The sequence below is a fragment of the Coccidioides posadasii genome, chromosome 1 (genome assembly GCF_018416015.2).
Source record: "Coccidioides posadasii str. Silveira chromosome 1, complete sequence".
Lineage (NCBI taxonomy): Eukaryota > Fungi > Ascomycota > Eurotiomycetes > Onygenales > Onygenaceae > Coccidioides > Coccidioides posadasii.
Genome location: NC_089407.1, coordinates 6,639,511 through 6,665,376, shown reverse-complemented (window position 1 = coordinate 6,665,376; position 25,866 = coordinate 6,639,511). Strand labels below are relative to the sequence as shown.

The window sequence follows — 25,866 nt, the reverse complement described above, 5'->3', positions numbered from 1 at the left end:
TCTGTTACCTAATTCACTACAGAGTAGAACACTTTTTTTTTTTATTTTCAACCTCGTTTTACGAAAGAAAAAGGAAAAATAAAATAAACCAACAAAGAAACCCTTGAGCCACCACCACGCCTATCCAATCCGCCAGTGCATTGTCACCCAGAAAACAACAGACTTATCTCTCCTTAGACTGTCGTGCCTCCTCCATTACATGTAATAGAAGATTCCAACCTCCCAGCCCGTGATCTTCACAACTGGATTATCGCATCGGAGATATGAGGCTGAACCCCACCTGAAGTCGCCATCTCGGAACGAGGCCTCCCAAGGATACCGGATTTCCACCCGCGTAAGGGTATTTTCAAATCTCGAAATCAGCTGTCGGATCACGGCGTCCCATCCATCGTCTATCCAGATAGTTGGCCAATAGGGCCAGTTGGGCCAGTTCTGCGTGTGAAATCGTCGCGGGTCCGTTGGCTGGAGCAAGACGTTGCATAGCCTGATGGTTTCGAGGCACGCGGGACCGCCAAAGATCGGCCAAGTGAAGGAGTGCAGGTCCAGTCTAATATTAGACAAGGTCAAAGATCGCAGGCGGGGGAACCATGCTCCTGCGAGTCCTAACGCGAAAGGGTTTTCTGGGCAGCGAGGCGCCCTTCCGGGATAGGCCCAGTACGACATGTCGAAGACCGTCACGTTCGAACACTCAGCAAGGAGCCAGGGCACAAAGAAAAAATCCCCGTAAGTGTCCTCGACAGAGAGGCGAAGATTTTCGATCTCGGCGAGAACCTCGGCCAGCTGAGCTCCATCGCGAGGATATTTTCCGCGAGCTCCAGTATATCGCTGAACATCTAAATTTCGAATTGTTGTGATACCGCATCGCCGCAGGGTGTTCAGAAATGGTATCAGCTCAGTGCTGCTTGGGCACATCCTTACAGTCTGAAGGTTGACTATATCTCTGCGCGCGGCAAATGCAGGGATGGCATCTCTAAGTATCCTCCATGTCCTAACACCTCTCACACCTGGAACAGCAAAGATAGTGCCGAATGCGATGCTGCGAATAGTGAGATTGGAAGAACGCGTGTTAATGAAATCCTGAGCTCGCTGCACCAGGTCGGGTGACATTCTGATAAAAATGTTCCGAAACAAAACTGTTTCGACCCAGGCAAAATCCTTTGACACAAGTCTCAAGTTCGCAAGATCACGATTGTTCAAGAAGAATGCAATTATGAAGAATATTTCGAGCGGCAATTCAAGAATGTTTTGGATGGGGCGTCGAGGTGCCAGTGCCATAATGCTACCACATTGTTAACGCGACACACATTCAATTATGGTTTTGCACTTACAGTGTTTCTTGTGGAGCAGCCATTTTCAGCAATCGGCTGATAACAACATGCAAGATGGCGCGTCACTCGTTGCAGATGTGAAGGGGATTCTGCTTCGGGAGGACAAGGAGGCTTTTCTGGCCTTAGAAAGGCAGAGAGGACAAGACAGCACCACTTCGGGAGGCTAAGGAGGATAACTGGTCTTAGAAGTGCCAGTGAATGTTCAGGAATGCCCTTTCGGGCGGATAGGGGGGGTGAGAATAGCCTTAGAAGAGGAAGTGAAGCGACAGGATGACAATTCGGGGGTTTAAGGAGGTGTCAAAGGCCTTGTGGGAGGAACAGCAAAGCCAAGATAACAAAGCAACGCGGTCAAGCAGGTGAAAGGGCAGAGGCCCTCCGAAACAGCGAGTTTTCAAGCAGAGAGGCCTAAAGGAACCACCTCTCCCTATCGACCTAGGGTTTGGAAGGGCTCACTATGGCGCTGTTGACGCGAGATGAGATGTGCAGAAGCAAATGAGAAGCAAAGCAACCACTCAACGCGCTCAGCAAGTGAGTGAGAAGGAGATCACAGAAAGAAGATGGTGCTGAGAGTGAGAGCTTTTTTGGAAATATAAATATTACAAACACTTCGGTATTACCCGTTGTGTGAAAGGAGGATACAGACTCCTTTCAGGGCACGTGAATCCCTGGGCCCTGCATGACATAAGGTCTCCTAGTCATTCGGGATATTAAGAACAGAATGGTTACTTGTTTAGGCCTCTGAATAGGAGGTCTGTTGAGAGGATAGGTGAATGGGTTGTGGAAAGGCTTTTGGGGACCTAGTTGACCTTGCTCTCCTTTTCCGTGGATAGGGATGCATGCGATGGAAGAAAAATAGGCATATCTGTCGAAATTATAAAAATATAAAGAGCTAATGTTTCCCGAAAGATATTCAAGCTCCGAGAGATCTCGTTTATGTACAGCAAGCACGGTGTTTTGTCATGGGCATGATTTATCCCATATGCAGGACAAAAAGGTAGAGAAGAACGTCGCCTTGGACAAAGATCTGGAGAAGATGGGAGACACCCTCGATAATGACCGGAACAAATGTCTCGAGATAAGAGGTGGGATAGAGGAGCAAAGGGGTATGGATACAAAAGGTCAAGCTATAAGACCGCCCATATGAAAATAGAGCAATGCATAGGTAGACTTAGGCCAGACGTAAAGCCAACAGAATCAGATTTGCGACCGCTACAGAAACAGGAGATATGCAAGTACAAGTGCAAATCTAAATACACCAGTGGGATTCTCTCTCGTCCTCTTAATAGCTACAGTGTGGCCTAGGATCGTCAGCTCAGGCTGAAGCCCCATGGTCCAGTAGCAATACAGGCGTTACGGAGAGCCTTTATCAACAAATGCGTGGAAGCGTAGCATAAGAAAGTTATAAATCTGATTGCTAGCGCACAACCCGTAATCAATGATAGTCATAATCAGCAGTGTCCATATCCGGGTCATACTTTTCCTCACGCTCAAGCATCTCCAGTACTGAGTCCAAATCGATCCAGTTTGCGGGAGTCATCGCGAATTTCCTATGTTGCCGTGAAACAATATGCTTGAAAGAGCTATATTAGCACATGGCACTTCTCAGAAGAAGAAAAACAAACTCACGTCTTCAAAATCATCGAATTTCTCTCGGCAATTTTCGCAGTACCCTGGTTTCGGGTCTTTCCTACGCCTGGAAGTTTGTCCTTTAGTCGTTTTCTGAGTTTTGCTGTCTGTTGTCCGAATCTTTCTGTTTTCTGGTATTGTGGCAAGGTTCTCCAGGGCCTTGGCCTTGGAGGCTCTCGTGATTGGAGCTCTGGCGGTGCTGGTTGTATTTGCAGCATCCGCGGATTTCTGACCTGCCGCTAGGATCCCATTGTTTTTCTCTAATACTTTTCGCTTTAATTCATGGATTTCTTTACTTGTCCCTGCCTTGGCGCCTGGCATCGCGGCGGTCGACGAAATCATTTGGGATCGAATTGCTGATGTAATGTTAGAGGGCTGGATTCCCGACGCAGCTATTTCACCACGGGAATACGCTCCGAATGAGATGGCCGGAGTCGTCCCAGCCCCAAGATTCGTGCGAGGTAGTTCGCCCTGCCTAATTGGCGCCCTTGTGTTCTCTATATGTTCAGCCACCTTCCGACGACACTCATCCTCTGGAAGCTTCAAAACCGGCTTTTCAAATGAAGGTGGAGGCGCCATCTCTTTAACTACCTTAGAGACAACGGGGTTTTCCTTGATCGGGGGTTTCTGCGCCTTTTCTTGTTGAGCCTTGTCTCGCTTTTCCCCATTTTTGTTCTGGGGCTCTTCGACGAAAGGGCATTTCCCCAAAGGAGCACTGCGAAACTGAGGCCAAGCACCATCCTGCCTCCTTGCAACTTTGGGGTATTCCCGAATCATGACGGGGCGAGTCTTTCCAAAATAGTCGTAGATGTAAATGTATGGGCCTTTAAATGGAACAAGGTCCTTTGGCCCGACTAATGAATCACGGTCAGAGGGCCCGTGCAACTTTTCATTCCTTAAAACCGCGGATAGATCTGACTCGGCCTTGGTCTTGTTTGCCGTAGCATTATTGCGAGGAAAATGTCCGGTGTATGGCAGTTCGTGGTCACGAATAGCGCAAATAAAACGTTGCAGTTTATCCAGGGTCCATATTTTCATATTCATCTGCCGGGCGCGGTACAGGATATCCACACCCCCTCCGAGTTCTCTCCTACCATCTGTATCCAATGTCCGCTTATCTAATGCACCTCGAGGCCGAGCCCTGCCCTGTTGTGACTGGCCGACTTCTGTGCTATTTTCTAGGAGAGAAGGGTTAACAGTATCGGTAGAAGCACCCGCTTTGCGGGCCTCGTTTGCTGTACTTGCTTCGAAGGACTGAGGAGTCTCAAGGTCGGGAGGAATGGGACGGGCGGTGACAACGTGTGTTACATATTTTGAGAAGAACCTTTCATCGCTCTGCCGAGAAAATTTTTTACAATTAGAACACAAGCGTTTATTAGAACGAAGCAATCGCCCAAACTTACCCCTCCAAGACGCGTTATTTCTTTTGCCCATTTGTGTCGAACCTCCTCAGCAACGCTATCGAAATAGAAGACGAAGGTCGGAAACACTTTTAGATAGTGCTTTTGCCATTGCCGTATGCTTTCTGCAGAATCCGTCGCGTTTTTCTTGGGCTTTGACATAGACTGACTGCTCTGCTTTTCCCTCGCCGCTGCCAATTTCCGCTCAAATGCAGTCGGCTGCGCGTTATTCTTACGCGCAAAGAGCTTGGTCTCGGCAGGCTGGCACACGAACTTTCGGGGCGATTTGGGATCGCCATCCCGGTGGAGTATCTGCTTCTTAAGAGGAGGTTGAGCAAGGCCTTTATCGGCTTGGGAGTTGAGTGGTCGTGATCGTTTCGTAGCTAGGAGGCCGCCTCGATGAGGTGAGTTGGTGGCATTGGGGACGTCGGCCAAGGGGGGCCGTCGGTTCGACATTGAAATGGAAGTCTGCGGGGAGGGCATTAATATAGTTGCCATGTACTTCGAACTTTGTATAACAGAACAACGCCCATGAAATACAGAGAGACGTGACTTGGGAGGTCAAGGTGAGGCCCGAAGGACGAATGGTGGGTGTCTCGCGTCCTCGTGCACACGAGAGGAGCTCAAGAATCGCCCATAATAATTGCAACAACAGAATTAAACGTGCAGGATTAACGGAGAATGGAGTTCAGCTCCTTTCGATTGTCCCTCAGAGGCGGTCTACTCCCGTCCTTTGTGGAGTAAACACACTCGATGCTTGGGACGGGTCACCATGTTTTGCTCCCTTCACACCCGCGACTTGCTGAGTTACCACCAACCAACGCTGCACTGTTCTTGGCGTCGCGCATGACCGCGTGAGCCCTAACCCCTTTCCGGCTTGGATCCGGAGCTAATTATTCCGGCATCCGTGTGACGTCAGCCATGAGGTCGTTCGCTGCGCTTTTACCCTCGCAGCCCACCAGCGTCAAAAGCGTCATCGAGCCAGTCCACTCAATTGAGGGACAACCGTTGCTGAGCTAGGGTATGGAGAATGGAGTACGGAGTACGGAGTACCCAGGCTTCATCTCAAGGCCAATCCATCTTTCTACATAAGGTACTGCGTATGGGGTCAGAGCTGCATCCAAATAAACATACATTCTACGGCGGTACGCTAGAAGTCTAATATTTTAAAACATGATACATATTATACTATACAATTGAAGACGGATGGTCTTCACCGCCCCTTAGCGAAGGGCCTCGATATCGTCGACCTAATTTAAAAGTTAGCGATAAGTAGGACCCATTGGGATATCCTAGTGAGGTACCTCTTTCACCGCCTCCGTCGTCAAGACCAGTGGGCTCTCGTCACCCACGCAGACACTATCTTCAATTCGTATCCCAATCCCTCGGAAATGTTCTGGCCACCTTTCATCGTCGGGAATATAGATACCGCTGAAAGACCTGGGTGTGAGAGAACAGCGCGCAATTTGACAAAAGATCGGGGAATCTTACGGTTCAATGGTCACACACTGTCCCTTCAGAAGCCCATGGCTCCTCGAATAGTCACCCGTATCATGAACATCCAGGCCAATATAGTGGCCGACATGGTGAGGGAATAGTGTTCTAATCGCCTATGAACAGAAAATTGAGATTAGAAACCGAGCGCCACGCTCAAAGACACAAGGCAGGTCTTACGGAACGAGGCAAATTGAAACCTAGGCCTGAAAGTTCCTCCCGGAGTCCGCGTTCGGCGTATTCGTGGATATCGTCCAGTGACATATTCTGAGATTCGTGGCACAATCCCACACACTTGCGCTGCACATTCAACACCGCAGCGTATAGGTCCCTCTGAGGAGGAGAAAATTTGCCGTTAATCGGCCACGTCCGTGTGATGTCTGATATATAACCACCATATGACTACATCTTGTCAGTCTGTCCAATCCTTATGCTCCTGGAATGGGAAAGGAACATACACCACCGCCGTCAACCAAAACCAGATTGCCGTTCCTATCATCATAGGTGAGCTCCACGGACCGGGAAGTTGTTACGGAAGAGCAAACATACCTAAGAATATCATCGTTTCGAACATAATGGATGCTAAGAGCATTCTATAATGGTCAATAAAGGCAAGCAATGAGCCGGAGTGGAATTGCATCATACCTGACCCCCCGCGACAACAGGAACGAATGCTGACTTATCGCATCCACTCATCTTGAACCGATACTCCAAAAAGGCATATAAATCCTTTTCACTGGAAAAGGATTGTTTCATAGCGTCTGTAAAAGCTCTTCCGGAGGCTTGTCCAGCTTTCCTCATGTTGGCAATCTCCGAGTCGCTTTTAAAGACTCGAAGCTCGCTAACCAGTGGGCTTAATGGCTTGATCTTTGAAAAAGCCGCTGCCCTATTCGCTGTATCCGCGTTATTCTGGATACTTGGGAAAAAGCGGGAAATGAGAGATTTTGCGGAAGTTAGCCCCTTGACGTCGGTGTAGATCTCCGATGCGCCCGAGACGATTTCTGGGAGGATGTCTTTGATTCTGTCAATACTGTCGGTCTATTGTAACTGCCTTAGTGAATAGTCCATGGAATGGAATGAGGAAGCCTACTTCATCTGCATTGAAGACGTCGAGGGCGGCTCGTGTCCCAGATCTAGCGCCCTGCCAAAGTTCTGAGTGAGGGTCCTTTTCTCTTACGTAGAGATGGAATATATGATCGCCATCGGCCCCATTGCTCGCTTTAATCGATCAGCACAATTCGGTATCCCAAGAGCACTCGAAACTCACCAATAACAGCCAGAGCGCCCGGCTCGTTAAACCCTGTAACATCGTGGGATCAGACAACTTTCCGCAGCGAAGAGTTGGGCGTGGGGACGTACCGGTCAAATAGAAGAAGTCTGAGTCCTGATGATACTCATAAAATACGCTCTTTGACTTATATTTCACGTCGGCAGCCTTGATGATAGCGACCGCATCCTTTGGCAGCTTCGCCGCAAGTTTCGCACGCCGGTGTGCATATTCTAAAGCGGTAATCCCGGGTGTTACTGGAATTACTCCATATATCAGCGACGAAGTTCCATCTTACAAGGTACAGTGTTCAATATTGCTCACGTTCACCAGCTTTTAATATGTGAGGGTGTGTTTCGTGCAGCGGTTGACCAAATTGGAGGTCCGCAGCGGAGATTGAATTGTATCGTCGGGGAGCTTGCCGGGCCTCTACCTTGGAGCGAAGGAATGGTTTTCCACGACATCGAGAGAATGAGGACGAATCGAGCACATTTCGGACATTTCGGTAACAGTGCCGTGACAAGGAGTACCCTGCCGACATTGTTCAATTCTCTCCGTTTGAACAGGAAGAATTGAGGCCGGCTCGACTCCCGAGCTCTGATGGCGATGATGGATCGATGATTGAGACCTTCTGGAAAGCCGCATTAGCCAATCAGGGAACCTGATTAGTTAGTTAGTGAACGTCTGATGACTCAGCTTTGACTGTGAATGTACCGTGAATCTCGTGTGCTGGTGCATGTCATTTGCCAGCTAGAATTTAACTCTTACAGCGACTGATCACGGCTGCCAACTCATGCTGTACAGAGTACGGAGTATACCACTCACCATATAGAGCCCCAAATGTCAAGACACTGGTCTGAATATATTATGACTTAGCTTAAAGGCAAGTCAATGACAAATGATGCAGAAAACTTTTGGAATGGGGCACATGCGTACTGAAAAGCTCGCGATTGTGCAAAGAAAAGAAGGGGATGAATTCATTAGGCTGGCGAACGGAAGACGCATTGGAGGTCACATTAAAAGTCGCTCAGTGCCTGAAGACCAGCTGTGGCCTTGTATGGTGATGGGTCGACAGTGTCGGACGAAGCTGTGTACCAAGATGCACCATGGAGTTCCGAGTTGGAGGAGGCGGAAGAAGAGTTTGAGGAAGGTTGACCATGGCAGAACATCTCAAAATACAGTTAGTAGGCACTTGAACTAATGACTGTAGAGGCTTCAGTCATGGATCTCGACGCATCATGTATGTTTCAGAATAAGCATCTGATCATTGTATTTGGTTTAAGCTCCATTCTTCCAGCAGCAAAGTATTTTGTCGGGCATGTGGTCTTTAGCAGCAAAGACTCCTGCTTGCCTTTTCCGACGTTGACCTTCAGGCTTCAAGTCCTCAAGATAGTCCTTGTATTTTCGAGTGATTTTGGCTTCGCTGCACATTATTACCGGCAAGAAGTGGGAATGGAGGTTTGATTTCTTCTAGCTACGTGAGTGTGCTAGTCGGTCAGCTAGTTCCATCTTCTCGAACAGTTATTGGGAATGATTTATGTCTCAGCTTACTCCCAGTCACACTTCTCCAACAGTAACTGTGCGAATCAAAATGTGGACGTGGTATCGAACAAGTACGCACAGCACTCTAAGAGGACAAAAACTTCTGTGGAGCTCCTGACTGCTAGCTTATTCAACTACTCTGTAGTTAACTGACTACCTGATAACTTGTCTTCAAAAGAGCCTCTTCGGCATGATATGGCATCTAGTAAGAAAAGTAACGACACCAGAAGCAGAGACCACAAACCAACCACAAAACATTGCAAGAAGTGATTGGAATACCTCAAGGCTGAAAATGTCGATGTCCAACTCCATCCCATAACCCAACTCATACATACGATTCCTATGTCGTGGCAGTTAGAATACACAGCGCAAGCTCTATAATCCTCGCTCAAAACCCAGGCCGGCCAGAGAAGTAAGGAAATCAAACAAGAGAACAATTCATGTCATCGTAAGAGAGTGTTTCAATTCATCATAACCTTGTGCGCAATATCAATATGAGTATTCAACAGTTAATCCTTAGCTTTCTTGGCTGTAGGCTTCTGTCCGTAACAAACAGTCCTAATGTTAAAAAGGAAAAATGATATAAGCGCACAGCACATTTGGTTTGGAAGCGGGGAACTCACACATGTTGCCATGCATGAACTTTAGGGTTGCGTAAATCATTGCGTATATGGGCTGTCAAGACCTGAACTTCCTCCAAAGTCCACTGTCGTCAAGGCCTTGGTGAGTGATTGTCAAGGTAAGCCAATCACTGGGCGGGCAGACTCACCCCAAGGTAGTTTGTGAAAAGAAAATTGGCCCATCCGTCCAAACCTTCTTCCCAGCCCAGCTTGTTATACAGCCCAATCTCTTTTAGTTTAGGGTCCTTGGGCCATGTGCCAATGGGCCATTTGAATGTCCGCTTCTTGACATTGACAAATCCCGCCGACTTGATCATGTCCGTCATCTCATCGACAATACGGAAGGACTTTCCAAATACGTCGCCCACCTTGTGAGCTAAGGGTCCCCAGCGCTCAATCGCCGTTCCCTTCAAGGATGAATCGTCTGACTGTGCCACCACACTAATCTCAGCTTGCTCAAACCAACCACCAGGCTTTAAATGATCAAGCGCTTCCTGATAGAGAGCGGGATAGTCCGAACTGCAACCGTAAATACATCGTGCATGTATGTAGTCAAAGCTTTCCTTCCGAAACGTCCATGGCTCACAAAAGTCATCGATCTGGAATTCCAAATTCGGCGGGACCAGCGTCGGCTGGATTGCAGAAACGTCTGTAGCGATGACGGCTGCAGACGGGAATTCATCCGCAAAGTCCATCGCCCATATTCCTGTCCCTGTACCAAGGTCTAGAACCCGTTGGGGATTGTCGCCTATGGGTGCCAGGAACGTACGTCCTCCAAAAGTGAGATTAAAGACATGATGGAAGAGGTCGAGATTATCGGAGGCCTGTTCGTCGTTCGGGCCCCTGGAATGTTCAGCCTCGAGGCCTTTAACTGAGACCAATCTAGCGACATACCAATATGTTCCATATCTCCAGCCGTTGTATCTCCTTCCATTCTCATATACGTGGCTGGTTATCTGGGAATAGAGTGAGGTGGTCCCTGATGCCACATCACTGTAATCCCCGTAGGAAGAGTCGACGTCATCCTCGATCTGGATGATGCCGTCCTCAGCCTGTTCTATAGGATGATGATCCATTTATGACCGGTTTTCAGCAGCCTAGGTATAGTGTTCAACCCGTAACAGAAGTAGCCAGCTTCCGGTCAAATCGGCCCTTCCGTAGGCTAAACAGCGATGAAACAGATCAAATGAAATACCGCTTGGCCACTCAATTCGGCCCGTCGGAACCGGAAAAGTTTCGAAAAAGAAATCTCAAAAATTGGCCAAAGGCCGTGGAACAGTGGGCACGAGCATTATTATGCCAGGGCCAAGGAGTTGTTGTTAAAAAGGACGGCACAAATAATAATCCATAGTGAGCTATGGAGTACGGGGTACATGGAGTCATAACCGCGAACCGAGATCACGCCGTCTCACCGAGAGACGTCGGGTAACGATCCTGGTTGTTTCCATTATAAAACAAATGTAATTATGGCCTCGCGTTTGGAGGACAGGGGCAAGCATTTTCTTTCACTCGTGAGTTGACATCCATGTCGAAATGCTTTGGCGTGATTCGTCGCAACGCAGAAAACGCGTTTCGATTTCAGAACCCTTGGGTAACGTCTGAATCCTTTCGCATTTCCAAAGAACTTCTCGATCAAATGGATAAAGGATATGCACAACACTAACTGAAACTTGGATTTGGAGAGGGCCGTCTTTATGTGTTGTTTTGGGGAGATGTAGCTCCTTCGTTGACAGGAGGATGCAACCCGACAATGGTTCAAACTTCTTCAGGTGGTTCCTTCGTATCGGCCAGGAGGGCTCTGCAAATTTGAGTTCCCATTTCCCCAATTTGTCCCTCTTCTGCGACGCTATTTTCTGAAAGATGGAGACGCCATCCTTGAAGCGCTGCAGCATAGCCAAGGTTGCCGCAATCCGCACGCAGTGCCAAAGAGCTGGTGGAACCCAGTCAGTGGCAATTGATTCGCCCGCAAGATCAGATCGCTGGCGTGTTTCGGAGTTAAATCTCTGTGAAAGCGACCGGCGAACTTCTAGCCAAACACAAAAGGACCCAAATATGTGTTAGCACCTTCGGGCTGCGCCCGGATCATGGGCCACCCGTTCCCCTGGCTCCCCCAAAGCGGGCTTGGAGGGGATGGAGCCCGCGGAGAGGTAAAAGGACGAAGTGTTGTTAAGGAGCTTAACAGAACGTCCCTGCGGCCTCTTACCTCCCTCTAACTTTCTTGAGACAAAACCGAAGAATGGCTGCTCCCAGAGGCAGTCTCATAAGTGACTGATCGCAAAAAAAGCCCGTCATGGAAACCCCAAGTTGGGCGTTCCTCTCTCTGGGGTTTACCCTGTTAACTGCTTACATTGGCTGGCTGGTGTTATCCAGATTGTTTTGGAGCCCCCTTGCAAGATTCCCGGGGCCGCGTCTCGCCGCCCTGACCAACTGGTATGAGTTCTACTACGATGTTATCCTGCAGGGAAAATTCACCGAGCACATCCAGGATCTGCACAAGCGGTATGGTATGAAATTCACCGTCGCATGGGCAGAGCAGAGCGACTCTGATAACACTTGGGCTAGGACGTATTGTTCGGATAACCCCCTCCGAGCTGCATGTGGACGACCCGGAATTTTATGAGCAGCTCTATTCACGAAATGGGAGGAGGGACAAATACGCGTATTTCTCTGGTCGTTTTGGATATGCGAGTGACTGTTTTTCGACGATCCACCATGATCTTCATCGTCTTCGGCGCAAGCCCCTGGGCCCTATGTTTTCAACCCAAAAGATATCGGAATTTCAGCCTGTTATCCGAGCGAAGGTCGATAAGCTCTGTCAGAAGTTATCAGAGTATAGCGATGGCAAGGTCATAACACTAAATCGAGCGTGGATGGCCTTGACCACAGACATTATCACCGAGTACGCATTCGCAAAATCCTATGATCAGCTAGATTCTCCAGGTTTCAGGGAGACTCTTCACGAAGCATTGGTCGCTATTTATGTCACTGGCCACTTCGCGCTTCACTTTCCAGTCGTATTTCCAATCTTGGATGCTCTGCCAGAATGGCTTGTTCTGAAAATGCAACCGGACCTTGTCTCGGTCGTCGGGATGCGCAAGGTTAGATGCTCGAGGCAGACTCTCTTCTTGGCTCTTACTTATCCTCGTATTCCAGGACCTGGCGCGTCGGGTAAACAACATCCGGAACGGCGTAAACGACTCCTATAAGACAGTTAAGCACCGAACGATTTTCCACGAAGTGTTGAATAGCGACCTTCCGGATGACCAGAAGAGCGACGCACGCTTGGGAGACGAGGCACAACTTATTGTAGCAGCGGGGCTTATCACAACGTCGTGGGCGTTGAGTGTGGCGAGTTTTCACATCATCAATGACTCGTCCGTGTCGAAAAGGCTCCGTGACGAAGTGAATCTAGCTCAGTCAAGATCTGAAGGCCCGTTGGACTGGCGCACGCTCGAACAGCTTCCTTATCTGAATGGATGTATTCGCGAGGCTATCAGACTCGCTCATGGCATAACAACTCGCAACCCCCGTCTTGCCCCAGACTCGGAACTGGTATATGGACAATGGGTGATTCCACGAAACACGCCGGTGTCTATGACGAATGTCGATACTTTGATGAACCCAGAGATCTTTCCCGACCCGGAGAAATTTGTCCCTGAGCGCTGGATCGAGGATCCCACTTTGGATCGGTATTTTGTGGCTTTTGGCAAGGGTTCACGGCAGTGCATGGGCATAAAGTATGCAAGCCCTTTCTTTTCATTCTTCAGGTCTTCGGGAGAAGCTAACGAGGGTGTCCTAGCCTTGCCATGGCCGAGCTCTATACTGCAATAGCAATAGTGTTCAGCCGGTTCACATTCGAGCTGCACGAGACTTCACACTCTGACATTGTTATGAAACACGCATATCTAGTTCCATACCCGAGGTGGGATTCGAAAGGGGTGAGGGCCATCGTACATTCGGTCAATCAACCGTGATCCGGGGGCTTGGGTCGTATTCGTTGTGTCAACGGGTATATGGGACTCGGGCGTCAGGACTAAGAAGCAAGGATGCACATCCGATATCCTTTACAGAACATCAAGTTAACTCCCGTATCCGAAGTAGTAACTAGTTAATCTAACAACTTTGAAGTCTTTGAACTTTTTGATTCGAAATTTGAATCGGGTGGGCCAGGTATGCCCCAACGAACAGCCAAGGCGAGCCAAAATAGATCGACCTGGACCCTGGTTTGTCGGTCTCCCCGCGCGACTCTGATGGGTCTCAAGCTTAACCAACGATGTCACTCTTCTCGTGGTGGTGGGGTCACATCGTGGTGCCTTTGGTGCGCCCAGGGGTCTTTTCTTTTCCCCCTCCCTCTTTTCCTTTCCTTTCCTCTTGTTCAATTAATATTCGGGAACAATACCGCCTCATCCATGCATTTTGCTCTTTCGGTTTTCTGTTTGGTTGGAGATCCTCCTATCACAAAGCTTGGTGTCGCTTGGCTTCCGTGTTGCTAAGCCGTGGTTTCATCAAAATGCCGGCCTTGAACACAGAAATGGCGCCTACGGCCTTGAAATTCTACACTCATCGCGGTGTGGACCTTCTCATCTCTCTTCTACAACTCCAGCTCCCACAGTCCGGCACACTGCTTCGGCGCCTTCAGCACGACATAGTTCGCAAATCGCCAACAGCTTGTTACTTGGCAACGTTCTCGCCTACTGACGAGCAAGCTTCAGCCTCCCATCCTGCTTCGCCATGGCTGGTTGCATATGTAGATTTGTATGCGTGGCCAGGGACTCAGGTATGGTTGTACTCCAGTCTCCAGGCCGAGAGTAGCACAGTTCCTGGGCACAAGTCGACATTCAACTCTAGCGATGCCCATTTGACCGCAGTTCGTTCGCAATTGCTAAGCTTAATAACATACTGCTTTGATAAACTTCTTCCAAGGTTTATTTCTAGTCCGGAAGCCCAAGGCACATCGGCGAACGGAGGTCATGGAGCTCATCCAAACCGTCCGCCGTCTAGGCCACTTACGACGATCTTACTCGGCAGTGTGCACTCTGGTGTTGTAAAACTCCTAGAGGAGTCAATAGGACTTATGAGCCGTCCCAGATTCCACATACCCCAGCCAGATTACTGCGTAAAATATTCCTTCGCTCGCTCCGTGTACGATCCGGTGTCCAACGCATCCTCCTCCCTTCTCCCCCCGGGATATCGATTTTGCACACGTGACGGTGTAGAAGGGTTCCAGTCGTACCACTATGATCTTATAAAGAGTCGTTCTTTCATAGTCCGCCAGAGAAAAGCCTTAGAAGACATGGCCAGCGTTGTAATGTATCACGACGGCACCGGAAACATCAAAGAGAACGGGCGTGATTGGGAGCATGGCGCGCAAGAAATGCCCGTGGGCTGGGCCTTTTTAGGTTACGATGCCAGTCTCGTGTCACTGCATGTTGAACAGGAGCATAGAGGTCGTGGATTAGCAGCTGCCCTTGCGAAGTCGGTGATGCGACGAGGGATGCTGGACAATCGCCAATTCTTTTTTGGAAAGGGGGATGGCGAGGAGCGGTGGGCGTTCGCTGACGTGATGTCGTACAATGATACCAGTCACCGGGTCATGAAGAAGATGGGCGGCGAATCCGTCTGCACCGTGTCATGGGTCTCCATCGAGCCGTGCACCGACGAGCATCGCATCGGTGATATGGCGAAAGGCATCCAATGCTGAAGAGCAAGGAGGTGTTAACGACGGAGATGCAATGCTCGCATCGGGTCTGTTATCGCTACCTGCCGGTGCCTTCTGCGAACTGGAATCGTTAAACCCTTGCTATCTGCATTGTATCGTGCTTTCATGTCGGGTTCGGCACGACAGGGCGCTCGCTCGGCATCTACCGGGCAGGTCCAAAACCAGCGCCTCTCAGATAAGAGGCTCCAACACTTGGCCACGCAGCCCTACACAGAGTGATCGTCTCCTGCAAAACGGGCAACACCACCGTCGGATCACGCCTCTTGCCCACGGGCACTGTACACATTCTGCACAGAGAAAATAGAATTGGGCTACTCCGCACAGCCGATAGGCCGGGCAAACCGAGACCTCGCATGTAAATACTCTTTGTAGCTTAGAGCCCTCCGCGGTTATCTGGTAAGCGCGTTGCTTCCGGCAGTGTGTAATTGGCCAGATTCCCGTGGATGGCCGCCCCGCCGCTGCGGATCCAATCAGATCACTGCAATTACATAGGGACCGCTGCTGCCAAGCGTTGACGGAGGCGGTGGGGTTGGCTTAGGGGCAGATTGCCCGCTGATAGGCAGTCTTGTCGCGGGGTAGAGAGGATGGCGTCGGCTGCCAGTCGGCTTCCGGACATTACTCATCGCATCGCGAACCATCTAAAGGGCGCAACAGGAGTCATGGCCACGGATGATAGGAACAGCCATCCAATATCGCTTTAATCTCCGTATTCTACGCGGCATCGGGGACAAAGGTAAGCCTTGGTTGTTTTCTCGACACCCACACCATGAGTGTGGCATGCTGATAAATCAAGGAGCAACAGGATATAAACATCAATCGTGCCCGAATTGAACGAGAACATCATCATAATACAGCACAGATACACACACTCTCTCTCACACACATACTCTCTCTCGCTCTCTTGCTTGTCTTCAGAAGCCATATTCTTGTCTTTTTTCCTTGACATACAGCAACCATGGGAAAGTCACTGGTATACCCGAAGCGGGAGAGCAATACCATGAACCGGTATAAGCATAGAGGTAAAGAGCATCGCTTCTTCCAACACGTCATGCACTCCACCAGGGATTTAACAATTCTCAACAATAGGGACATATGATCTTGGTCCTATCCACTCCATCATCAACAGCGCGCCTGTTTTGCATGTTTCCTTCAGCCCCAGTCCAGATGACCCATTCCCCGCCATTCTTCCTATGATCGGCCAAATGGGTTCATTCGAATATCCCTCGTCCGGAATAGACGACCCTCTTGAGTGCTACCTTCACGGATACGTTAGCTCGCGGATCATGAACCTGGCTCGCGCCACAGATGGCAAGGGCCTTCCTATCTGCATCGCCGCGACACATGTGGACGGACTAATTCTCACCCTTACACCCAATTCGCACAGCTACAACTACCGCTCCGCAGTGCTCCATGGATACGCCACCCTGGTGACGGACGTAGAAGAGAAGCTGTGGGCGATGAAGCTGATCACTAACTCAGTGGTGCCTCAGCGATGGGAGAACACCCGCATCCCACCGGACGGCGCAGAAATGCAGTCTACCACCATCCTCAAAGTCAAAATCGTCGATGGTAGTGGGAAAATCAGAGACGGTGGCGTGTCCGACGAGAGAAAGGACAAGGATAGACCCGACGTCACGGAAAAGGTCTGGACCGGTGTTGTCCCCGTTTGGCAGACGTTCGGGGAGCCGGTGCCGGACGGGCTCAACAAGGTCAATGAGGTTCCGGAACATATCAGTTCATATATCGAGCGGATGAACGAGCAGAATCGAAAGTGTGCATTTGATGCGATCAAGGTTCCATTGCCGAAGGAGGAGCAACATTAGCTCAAAGGCCGACAGTGTGAGGGTGCTGTGTTTGTAGCTTCAATATACTTTTGTCTCCAAATATGCTTAATTTGTTTGACGGTTTTGTCATATTTTCGAGTCATCGTCAAAAATATCCCGACAGTATAAATGCGCCACATCAGCGCAAGCACAGCATACGTCCCTGAAAAGCGATAATCCCGGCTTCTGGGAGTATCGCAGGACGGCTGGGCCTATGAGTCTAATATGAAGGGCGTGTTGCGCTGCGGCCCTCGAATTCGAGTTCAACCCCAATCTTGGCGCCCAAAGAACCTTGTTTGCTATGGAAGCTTTAAGCCTCTCGCAAGCCGAGAAAACTCCACATGTGGAGAAATCGTCGCAATGTTCTGGCTTTGTCAAATCTCCAGCCGTGTTTGCATCTTTGGAGGGCGATTATTTGTTCGTAGAGCTGCATTCCGAGCCCTCCGGATAGTGCTCCAATGCCTAGACTGGGGTAACTGTCTCAGCGGCGTGGCTACCCCGCATCTGTATGGAAAAAAGCTGGGAGTCAAATGGGGTGGTATGCATTGTGTCAGCCAGCAATCTACCACTTTCCGTCCTCCATCTTCGCAGTTTTCCTTCACGAGTAGGAATCTTTCTCATACACCTAGAGCCCTGATCAAACCTGTCTCTAATTATCTCAGGGCCTTCCATTATACACCGTCGGAGGGTGTTCCGCAATATCACCATGGCGTCAGCACCGGGAGCTTCTGTGATACCAGAAGCTGACCTCCTCTCATTTCGAGAGCACCTCAGGTCCAGCAAGCGTGTTATGGCCGTCATAGGCGCGGGACTTTCAGCGGCATCCGGTTTACCAACGTTCAGAGGAGTGGGAGGACTGTGGCGACGTTACTCTGCCGTCGACCTGGCCACGCCGGAAGCATTCAATGCGACGCCTGGTCTGGTCTGGCAGTTTTACGGTTACCGGCGACATATGGCATTGCTTGCTAAACCAAATAGGGCACATTATGCCCTCGCAGAGTTTGCGAAGAAGAATCCAAACTTCATCGCATTAACTCAGAACGTGGACGGTATGCAAAATGACCGCAGCTGATACTTATTCGTGGATGAGAATGCTGAATATAATCGCGTTGGCAGGGTTATCTGAACGAGCGGGCCATCCCGAGTCCCAAATCCAACGTCTCCACGGTTCTCTATTTACCATAAAATGTGCGAACGAATATTGCACCTATTCTCGTGATAATGACTTCACCGACCCAATTGTCCCAGCGTTAGAAATTCCGAAGATACCTTTTGGAGTTGACCCATACCCAAAGGACCATACTGGAAAAAGAGCAGGACAGGCGCTCGAAGATGCGATGAAGTCTAACGCAGCGGGTCCCGGTTGGGCACCTGGGAGTGGAGAACTGGATATTTCAAACCCCAATGTTCCTATCCCTAATCTGAGGGAGGAAGATCTCCCGCCATGTCCGGAGTGCTCAACTGGCTTGCTTCGACCTGGTGTCGTCTGGTTCGGCGAACCTCTGGTCGAGGAAACTATCAATACCGTAGAAGATTGGCTTAAAAATGGCCCTGTTGATCTTGTCTTGGTGATCGGAACCAGTGCGCGGGTCTTTCCAGCCGTTAGCTACATTGATCGTGGGCGATGCAAGGGTGCTCGCGTTGCGATAATCAACATGGATCGAACCCATTTGCCTCGAACCGGAATGAAACCTGGCGATTGGATTTTTGAAGGTGATGCAAGTGCCATTATCCCTGAGCTTTTGAAAGAGGTTGTCGGCGAGATTGAGTTACCAGAGAATCAATAAGTCCTGGGAAAGCACGAAAATGAGGTTTAATTTCCAAGGCTTTTCCGTTTTGGTCGATATATCCGGGCGTTTTGATCTATTATCCTGTTCAATTTTTTTTCCCCCTTAAGAAAACGTGACTTCTTGCGGAGATCTTTGCGGTTACCTGAGGATGCAGCCTGGCGTTTCTTACGGAGAAACAAAATGGGCTAAAAATTACCAATAATTAATAGAAATTGACCCAGCATCCTTGGAAAAGAAAAATTATCTTGCAATTTGTACGGAGTAATGTGTTCTATTGAAAACATGTTGAGGGGCGGAAGGGTCAAGTACATTGCATGCAAAGGGGTTCAGCCCTTTCCATTGTCCGTGGCCTAGCCAGTTTTCCTAAGGCTTATGAGCTATAAGTAAATCTCTTCAACATGGTCAATGTACAGCAACTACCACTCAAACATTGCATTTGCAACCAGTAACTCTAGAGCCTCTACCTTACCCAAGAGGTATAAGTGGCATCACAAGGTTGCAGGTCCACTGCACTTGGGGGCATAATAAGCGCTGTGGTCTTGAATATCCAGAGCCATACACTAGGAAATGTGACAGCAGCAGCAAACAAAATGGAGAGGAAACGTGAACAGTGCATGCTCTCAGCAACGAATGATGCCTGATACTCCGTGGACTCGCGGAGACAACAAACGTTCAACGCCTCTGTTTGTGATGACTAATCACCTTCGTTACCATGGCATCAGCCTAACAAAACACGCGCTGGAGCTCGAGCAAGCTTTCGTTGCATCGACAAGCACATAGAGAGCGCATTTTTGCTCACCCATCTCTGATTTATGGGTTGATATAACGCATGAGAATTTCCTTCCAGGTGCTTGCTTGAAAGCACTTACCTTTTGAGCAGTCTATCTCCAAGCCCGTGAGCCATTTGTTTTATTGTGAGGCTTGGTAGTGAATTGGCTGTCACAAGGGGCAAATTTCCGAACGGCCTCACCCTCTTCGAGCCCGTTTCTTTCGCTGCTATATTGTTGCAAAATTCTTAAATTTACTGGATTTTGACCAGAATGGTAAACGAGCGTGAGCCGCCGAAACATCGGCCAGGATCTATGGGAAGTGGAGAGAATCAATCCCAGAGAATGGTTCCACCGGAGTTTGGAAAGCCCTCTCTGCTTGGGTCTAACAGGGGAAATCCTTTCTACATCCCGAAGCCGAACAAAGCTCGCCCAGAACACCACAGGCCGGCGACAAATTACTCACAATCACAGCAATCAAGGGACAGGCGTACTGTTGATCCGTTCCAAGTGGTGAAGCCTTCCTCCGCGTTCACGGGCTACAGGTCCTCAAACATACCCGATGACGACGACGTGGTTGAAATAACTCGCCCTACAAACGTTGTTTGGACCACTCAACCGAGATCGAAGCCGTATTTCTCCTCTAAACCCACCCCGTCGATTAGCAAATCCCGGAGCAATTTGAAGAACTTTATAGACTTGACTGCAAATACTGTTGGGTCAGCGACGGGGCCCTCTGTGTACGATGATGATTCTCGGGCGATAGAAGCCTACTCGTATCTGGATAGCGCGAAGGCGAATGAGAACATCAAAGCGTTGCTTGAAGGTGCATTTGAAGACGAAGATGACAAGCCCCGAACTAGACTCCGCAAGAAAAAGATTCAGACCCAGGTTGATGAATTGGCGGACAAACTTCAAGGGATTAACGTCAATGAGCAAAACTCCATCCAGAAATCTGCAAATGAGGGCGAACCGCCAAAAGAAGAGGAGGACGATGAGGAAGAGGAGAATGATGGAACTATTGAAGGTTTAAAGGTCACACTGCTCCCCCATCAAGTTGAAGGTGTAAGCTGGATGAGGGACAAGGAAACAGGGCTGAAGAAAACTAGAGGCGTGCTCCCCAAAGGTGGTATTTTAGCAGATGATATGGGTCTTGGGAAAACCGTTCAGACCATCGCACTTATGCTCACCAATCCAAGGCCGCCTCCCGGAAAAGATGGCGAAAAAGATAACCCCAAGGATAAGGCGAAAGTCCCTGATAAAGTAGGGAAGGGAACATTAATTGTTGCCCCGGTGGCCTTGATCAAACAATGGGAGTCTGAGATCGAAAGTAAAATCGAGTCAACCCGTCGGCTGAACGTCGGCGTTTATCATGGTCCAGGTCGTGCAAAAATTGCTACAGATCTCGCAAAATACGACGTTGTTATTACAACATACGGCACTTTGAGCTCTGAACACGGAGGTTCAAGCAAGACAAAAGATACGACAGATGGGAAACCTGGATGTTTTGGAATACACTGGTATCGAATTGTCCTTGATGAAGCCCATACGATCAAGAACCGCAACGCGAAATCCACACAGGCCGTATACGCGTTGGACTCACTGTACAGATGGTGCCTGACTGGTACTCCCATGCAAAATAACTTAGATGAGCTTCAAAGTTTGATCAGGTTCCTACAGATTAAACCTTACGATGATCTCGCTGCATGGAGGGACCAAATCTCTCGCCCACTAAACAACGGTCGTGGCGGTTTGGCCATCCGACGATTGCAAGTCTATCTGAAAGCCTTTATGAAACGACGAACAAAAGACGTATTAAAGCTGAACGGTGGTCTCGATAACAAGAGCCCAGATGATGAGAAGGAAAGCGATAAGCCATCGAGCGGCTTTCGAATCACAAAGCGAGATGTCATCAAAGTCGAGGCTGATTTTACAACGGAAGAAAGGGAATTTTACAGTCGTCTTGAGGATAGGACAGATAAGAGCCTGGAGAATATGATTGGCCGTCATAAATTGAACTATGCCAGTGCTTTGGTGCTGTTACTCCGTCTTCGACAAGCTTGCAATCACGCAGATCTTGTAAAGGGAGATCTTGCTCGGGAAAAGGATGCAATTATTGCCAATGGTAACCAATCAAAGGGCTCTGAGGGAGGCGATATGGATGAGATTGCCGACATGCTAGGGGGCCTTAGCGTTGTTAGCAAGCGCTGCGATATCTGCTTGATTGACCTAACTTCAGAGGAGACCAAGAGCGGTGCAATCAGGTGTAACGATTGCGAGGCTGATCTGAAGATTCATGTCGGCTTGTCGAAGGACAAAAAGGCAGAGAAGCAGAGAAAGAAGAAGCCCAAGGAAAAACAGGTCTGCGTGGAGGCCGCCGAGCAACAAACCGCGAGGCGTCAAAGGAATCGACGCGTTATTCTTGACAGTGATGACGAGGATGAAGGTGAATGGATTGTCCCTGAGAATAAGCGGGTAACAGAGGATCTTGGGAGAGCTGGAGGGACAGATGACGAGAATGCTGAGGATGGTGGGGAATGGATCGGCTCCGAAGACTCAGAGACTGGTGAGGATGAGGAAGATAGTGCTCAACTCGACGACGATGACGATGTAGACGAGGAACAAGACGATCCGGACTACACCGCGTTGAGGAATCTCTCATCCTCGACGAAGATCAGGCATCTTCTGAGAATATTGAAGCGAGAGGCTGGAGAGTTTAAATTCATTGTCTTCTCCGTTTTCACTTCCATGCTAGATAAGATTGAGCCATTCCTCGAGAGTGCAGGGATTGGCTACGCGAGATACGATGGTGGAATGAGAAATGGCCTTCGAGAAGCTAGTCTTGAGAAACTCAGACACTCGAGTTCCACTCGAGTGCTTCTCTGTAGTTTACGAGCGGGTTCATTGGGGCTGAATCTTACAGCTGCCAGTAGGGTGGTTATCCTAGAACCATTTTGGAACCCAGTACGTATACTCCAGCCCCTTGACCCCATTTTTGTATCACTAGCATTTAACTCTATTGCAGTTCGTCGAGGAGCAAGCCATTGACCGTGTCCACCGTCTGAATCAAACAGTGGACGTGAAAGTCTACAAGATGACCATTAAAGATACCGTCGAAGAGCGTATTCTCGACCTCCAGGAGCGCAAACGCGAACTTGCCAGTGCTACCATCGAAGGTAAGACCGCGGCGGGGAAGCTCACCATGAACGATATGCTTGCCTTGTTCCGTCACGATGCGGAGGCGAGGTACGTGGAAGACGAAGGGTTGGACTTTTCTTCCGGAAAGGGACGGCTGTTGGAGTCCAGGGAGGTGGCGGAAGATGCGTTTGGGCATCTGTCCTTGAGTGGTTCTTTGCGGAGTTCGTCTTTGAATCCGGACCAGAACCAGGGAAGAAGGGCTTCACCGCCGGTTATGGAGCGGGATCTGAACAAAAACAGGAAGCGGGTGCAGGAAAGCTCTGTATACGGGCGGAGATGGTGACGCAGGTGTTTCGTTTATTTGAAATTTCGGGTACTGAACCCATACTGTCTTTTGCGTAACAGCATTGTTTGCTGGGTTATTAGATTTGGGGGGGCCGGCGTTTGTTTCCGGATTCTCGAGGCTTGGTGGGATCATATCGAACTGTGGTTACCTAGACTTTTTCTTTTTTCTTTCTTTTTTTCTTTTTTTTTTCCTTTTTAAATTTAAATTTGACATCACTTTTCTTTTTCTCTTCGCCAGGTTTGTAGCTATCACTCTGTAGTTGACCGGCGCAGGGTCTTGGATTGATTGACTGAAAAAATAACCGAGATGGGAAAGAGGCCCATGTGTCTTCCGCAAAACTCTCCAATATTCCTGAAACGATTTACGCTCCACCGAAAACCTCTCTAGGTAAAAGATGTCCGTTAAGAGAAGCCCCTGGTTTTCTTCCTCTGACACACGATGTCGATGCACCGTTCTCCACCATGTGCTGGCGCTATCCAGGGTGGGGAATCTCAAGCGAACATAGGGCTGAAACCATCCAGGGTGTCTGACAGGCGATTGGATCATTTGTCCCGTTTTTCTTTTGTGGGGGAGGAGAACTACGAATGACGCTGGGAGGTTTGAGAGAGGTGTTGGTTTCGTTGGGGGGGAGCGAGAAAGTTGCATTCATCGCGAGGGAGACGGATAGGCTTTTTTTGCCCTCCTGTGCGGAGCATAGAGGATACAGCAAATCTGAATTGACAAACAGGGGATTCTCATTTCGGTTGTTGTTCCTTGCGAGGCACAATGCTTCAGCACGGCGCCATTTTCTTTCTTTTCTTCCTTTTCTTTTCGTAACCCGCCCAATGTTTGCGTCTTTTTCGTTTGTTCTCGATACACTTTCTTTGTCCCCGTACCGAGTAAGGTCACGTACATCGCCTCACTGCGGACGATATTATTGGCCCATCTGCATGGTAAAAGCGGTGTGGATTTGTCTTTGTTCTAGAAGACCTCTTTCTCGCGTGGCCAGTGTGAGTGTGTGGGTTTGAAAGGCGTGGATGGCTTCCTTCCACGTGTTGCGCTTCATTTATGCAGGCTGCCTTGCTTGCATCCCTGCAGAGTATCTTGTTTTCTTTTTTTCTTTTTTTTTTTTTAATTTTCCCTTGTCCATGAAATTTCACCTGTTGGATCTCATGTACCGAACACACTGTGCATCATAATCAGATAATTAATGAAGCCCAAGAATGTACTCCGTAATGAAGCATGGGAATCCATGCGGGGTGGGGATGCAGGTTGGCCGGTTTTTCCCCGGCCTATCAAACATGAAAGGGAGATTTTTTTAGTGGACCGAAAAATTGGGATCTCCCGAGCGGTGAAGTTGGGGTATTTAATTGTCCATGTTCATATGGAGTATGGATGGATTTTGTTTTCTAATTCAAATAAATGAAGGGCATGTGGGAGGGAACACGATCTTTGTACCTTGGACGGAGTACTCTGTACGAAGTACCCCGTATCGAATCTTGTAACATGGCACGAGGCCGGGGTGCAATCTGCTCTGTTTTTAGATGCATGTTTGATGGACACTCTCTGTGCCACATTTGAAAAACAATAAAGCAGCATACTATCTTAATTCATATGCTGCGGTCGGTCAGTAGACCTGCAGTGGGAATAAGGACGAGGGATTAACTGCATGCCGGGAACTTTGTTCGCGCTTCACGGCACACGGTCCTTGAAGGTGTTCTCCTTGGATCTTTTCTGAGAGAGGGTATTGGAGATGCAAAGAACCACATTACGCGACAGAATGAATGGGCTTTAGAGAGGCCGTTCATGACAACAGCAGACAACTTTGGAGATCACCCGAGCAATTGAGTTGAGCGATCACGTTGCACGGAAGGCGTCTTCCGCAGTGCTTGATAGGAAATAAGACTTTTAGCAAATATGCATAATGAGCACAGGGGGGACAGTTTTCCTTTTAACTTTTTTCTTTTTTTTTTTTTTTTTTTTTTTTTTTTTTTTTTGGAGGAATGGTTTCAAGGAGCCTCGAGCGAAACCCTTCCCCGATCCGCACACAGCTGCACACATGACAAGATGGAACAAGAGATCTGCTTTTCTTTTCTTTTCTTTTCTTTTAAAAAGGGTTGGGAAGATCGACTCGAAACCAAGGGCGAATCCGCAACAATATCCCTTGCAGGTCAGATACCGAATGCAGTTATGGATAGCGAGGTTCCGGTACCTGAAACAAAGAAAATCTGCAGGTTTTCAGGAGATGAAGAAATGGTCGCGGAAGAATGTCATGGATACATCATAATAAGCGATGGTATCGGGGTGCCTGATTATTGGAACCTCAAGGAATAACAAGACCAGACCCGGTCCCTGTCTTGCTCGTCAGGGTCGGGACACTCCTGATAGGTGAACACTGTGTTGGAACTGAGACATCAATTCCATGTGTCATAATATTTTTTTTTTTTCCTTCGGTGAGAGGCGTACAATTAACCACATTTTTTTTTTTTTTTCTCCCTGCAGGAAAAGATGATTAGAGCAGTGATCCATACGCTGCATAGAGAGTTGAATTCGCTGTTGTGCCAGCGAGTGCCGATCGGCGTGCTTGGATCAATCTGGCTTTTTGAGGCGCGAGTTGGTGAGTGGTTGAACACCGTTTCGCTCTCGAACAATCAGATTTTCGGCTGGGTCCCATTGTATATTTTATTTTTTTCCTTCTTTTCTGTTTCTTCGTAAATATTGTCCTTTTCTTTTCTCGGGAGAGGCCCAATTCTGGGACGGCCAGGCCGCGGTGTATATACTCCGTATTCGAGAATGATTCACGACGCAAAGCTCCGGAACGCCAAGCGGCTTGGCGCCGTAAGGGTATCGTATCTGACAAATACTTTGTGGGCATGTGGGCGGCGAGGGACGTACCAGCACGTATTAGTGTTTCAGCCTGGGTGGGCTTGACCGGATAGGGCTTAGTGGAAAGCCTTTTTTCGGTTAACTGAAAACGTGGCGCCCACGCGGCGATCAAAAACAGCGCAAACCAAGCCAATGACACAG

At 48.9% G+C, this 25,866-nt stretch overlaps 10 protein-coding genes across 11 annotated transcripts; 5 read left to right on the top strand and 5 right to left on the bottom strand.

Moving 5' to 3' along the window:
• Positions 1–195: 195 nt before the first annotated feature.
• Positions 196–1,753, bottom strand: D8B26_001975 (uncharacterized protein; the record flags this gene model as incomplete). Its single annotated transcript, XM_003065922.2, has 2 exons — positions 1,329–1,753; positions 196–1,279 (listed from the first exon to the last, which is right to left on the bottom strand). The coding sequence occupies exons 1-2, from the start codon at positions 1,349–1,351 to the stop codon at positions 196–198; spliced, it is 1,107 nt and encodes a 368-aa protein (XP_003065968.1). The 5' UTR covers positions 1,352–1,753.
• A 754-nt stretch (positions 1,754–2,507) lies between these two features.
• On the bottom strand, positions 2,508–5,137 carry D8B26_001974 (uncharacterized protein). The gene is made up of 3 exons (XM_003065921.2): positions 4,358–5,137; positions 2,955–4,289; positions 2,508–2,898 (listed from the first exon to the last, which is right to left on the bottom strand). Exons 1-3 carry the CDS (start codon positions 4,850–4,852, stop codon positions 2,761–2,763), a joined length of 1,968 nt encoding a protein of 655 aa, XP_003065967.1. The 5' UTR covers positions 4,853–5,137; the 3' UTR covers positions 2,508–2,760.
• Positions 5,138–5,494: 357 nt separating this feature from the next.
• On the bottom strand, positions 5,495–6,649 carry D8B26_001973 (uncharacterized protein; the record flags this gene model as incomplete). Its single annotated transcript, XM_003065920.2, has 7 exons — positions 5,495–5,604; positions 5,659–5,785; positions 5,846–5,964; positions 6,029–6,250; positions 6,307–6,340; positions 6,398–6,441; positions 6,494–6,649. The coding sequence occupies 7 exons, from the start codon at positions 6,647–6,649 to the stop codon at positions 5,578–5,580; spliced, it is 729 nt and encodes a 242-aa protein (XP_003065966.2). The 3' UTR covers positions 5,495–5,577.
• A 289-nt stretch (positions 6,650–6,938) lies between these two features.
• Positions 6,939–7,760, bottom strand: D8B26_001972 (uncharacterized protein). Its single transcript, XM_066123696.1, has 3 exons — positions 7,440–7,760; positions 7,208–7,372; positions 6,939–7,148 (listed from the first exon to the last, which is right to left on the bottom strand). The coding sequence occupies exons 1-3, from the start codon at positions 7,654–7,656 to the stop codon at positions 7,069–7,071; spliced, it is 462 nt and encodes a 153-aa protein (XP_065979771.1). The 5' UTR covers positions 7,657–7,760; the 3' UTR covers positions 6,939–7,068.
• Positions 7,761–9,166: 1,406 nt separating this feature from the next.
• Positions 9,167–10,353, bottom strand: D8B26_001971 (uncharacterized protein; the record flags this gene model as incomplete). The annotated part of the gene is made up of 4 exons (XM_003065919.2): positions 9,167–9,215; positions 9,281–9,363; positions 9,427–10,120; positions 10,172–10,353. The coding sequence occupies 4 exons, from the start codon at positions 10,351–10,353 to the stop codon at positions 9,167–9,169; spliced, it is 1,008 nt and encodes a 335-aa protein (XP_003065965.1).
• Positions 10,354–11,567: 1,214 nt separating this feature from the next.
• Positions 11,568–13,367, top strand: D8B26_001970 (uncharacterized protein; the record flags this gene model as incomplete). Its single annotated transcript, XM_003065918.2, has 4 exons — positions 11,568–11,781; positions 11,840–12,375; positions 12,431–13,014; positions 13,077–13,367. 4 exons carry the CDS (start codon positions 11,568–11,570, stop codon positions 13,249–13,251), a joined length of 1,509 nt encoding a protein of 502 aa, XP_003065964.2. The 3' UTR covers positions 13,252–13,367.
• A 420-nt stretch (positions 13,368–13,787) lies between these two features.
• On the top strand, positions 13,788–14,978 carry D8B26_001969 (uncharacterized protein; the record flags this gene model as incomplete). The annotated part of the gene is made up of 1 exon (XM_003065917.2): positions 13,788–14,978. The coding sequence occupies one exon, from the start codon at positions 13,788–13,790 to the stop codon at positions 14,976–14,978; it is 1,191 nt and encodes a 396-aa protein (XP_003065963.2).
• A 782-nt stretch (positions 14,979–15,760) lies between these two features.
• On the top strand, positions 15,761–16,819 carry D8B26_001968 (uncharacterized protein; the record flags this gene model as incomplete). The annotated part of the gene is made up of 2 exons (XM_003065916.2): positions 15,761–16,015; positions 16,083–16,819. The coding sequence occupies exons 1-2, from the start codon at positions 15,952–15,954 to the stop codon at positions 16,817–16,819; spliced, it is 801 nt and encodes a 266-aa protein (XP_003065962.1). The 5' UTR covers positions 15,761–15,951.
• A 394-nt stretch (positions 16,820–17,213) lies between these two features.
• On the top strand, positions 17,214–19,027 carry D8B26_001967 (uncharacterized protein). Of its 2 annotated transcripts, XM_066123695.1 has the most exons (3): positions 17,214–17,423; positions 17,482–17,868; positions 17,936–19,027. In XM_066123695.1, the coding sequence occupies exons 1-3, from the start codon at positions 17,360–17,362 to the stop codon at positions 18,604–18,606; spliced, it is 1,122 nt and encodes a 373-aa protein (XP_065979770.1). In that variant the 5' UTR covers positions 17,214–17,359; the 3' UTR covers positions 18,607–19,027. The 2 variants fall into 2 exon arrangements, with proteins under 2 accessions (XP_065979770.1, XP_003065961.2); XM_003065915.2 differs by having other exon boundaries at positions 17,214–17,868.
• A 477-nt stretch (positions 19,028–19,504) lies between these two features.
• On the top strand, positions 19,505–23,049 carry D8B26_001966 (uncharacterized protein). Its single transcript, XM_003065914.2, has 2 exons — positions 19,505–22,340; positions 22,402–23,049. Exons 1-2 carry the CDS (start codon positions 19,650–19,652, stop codon positions 22,855–22,857), a joined length of 3,147 nt encoding a protein of 1,048 aa, XP_003065960.2. The 5' UTR covers positions 19,505–19,649; the 3' UTR covers positions 22,858–23,049.
• The last annotated feature ends 2,817 nt before the right edge of the window (positions 23,050–25,866 follow it).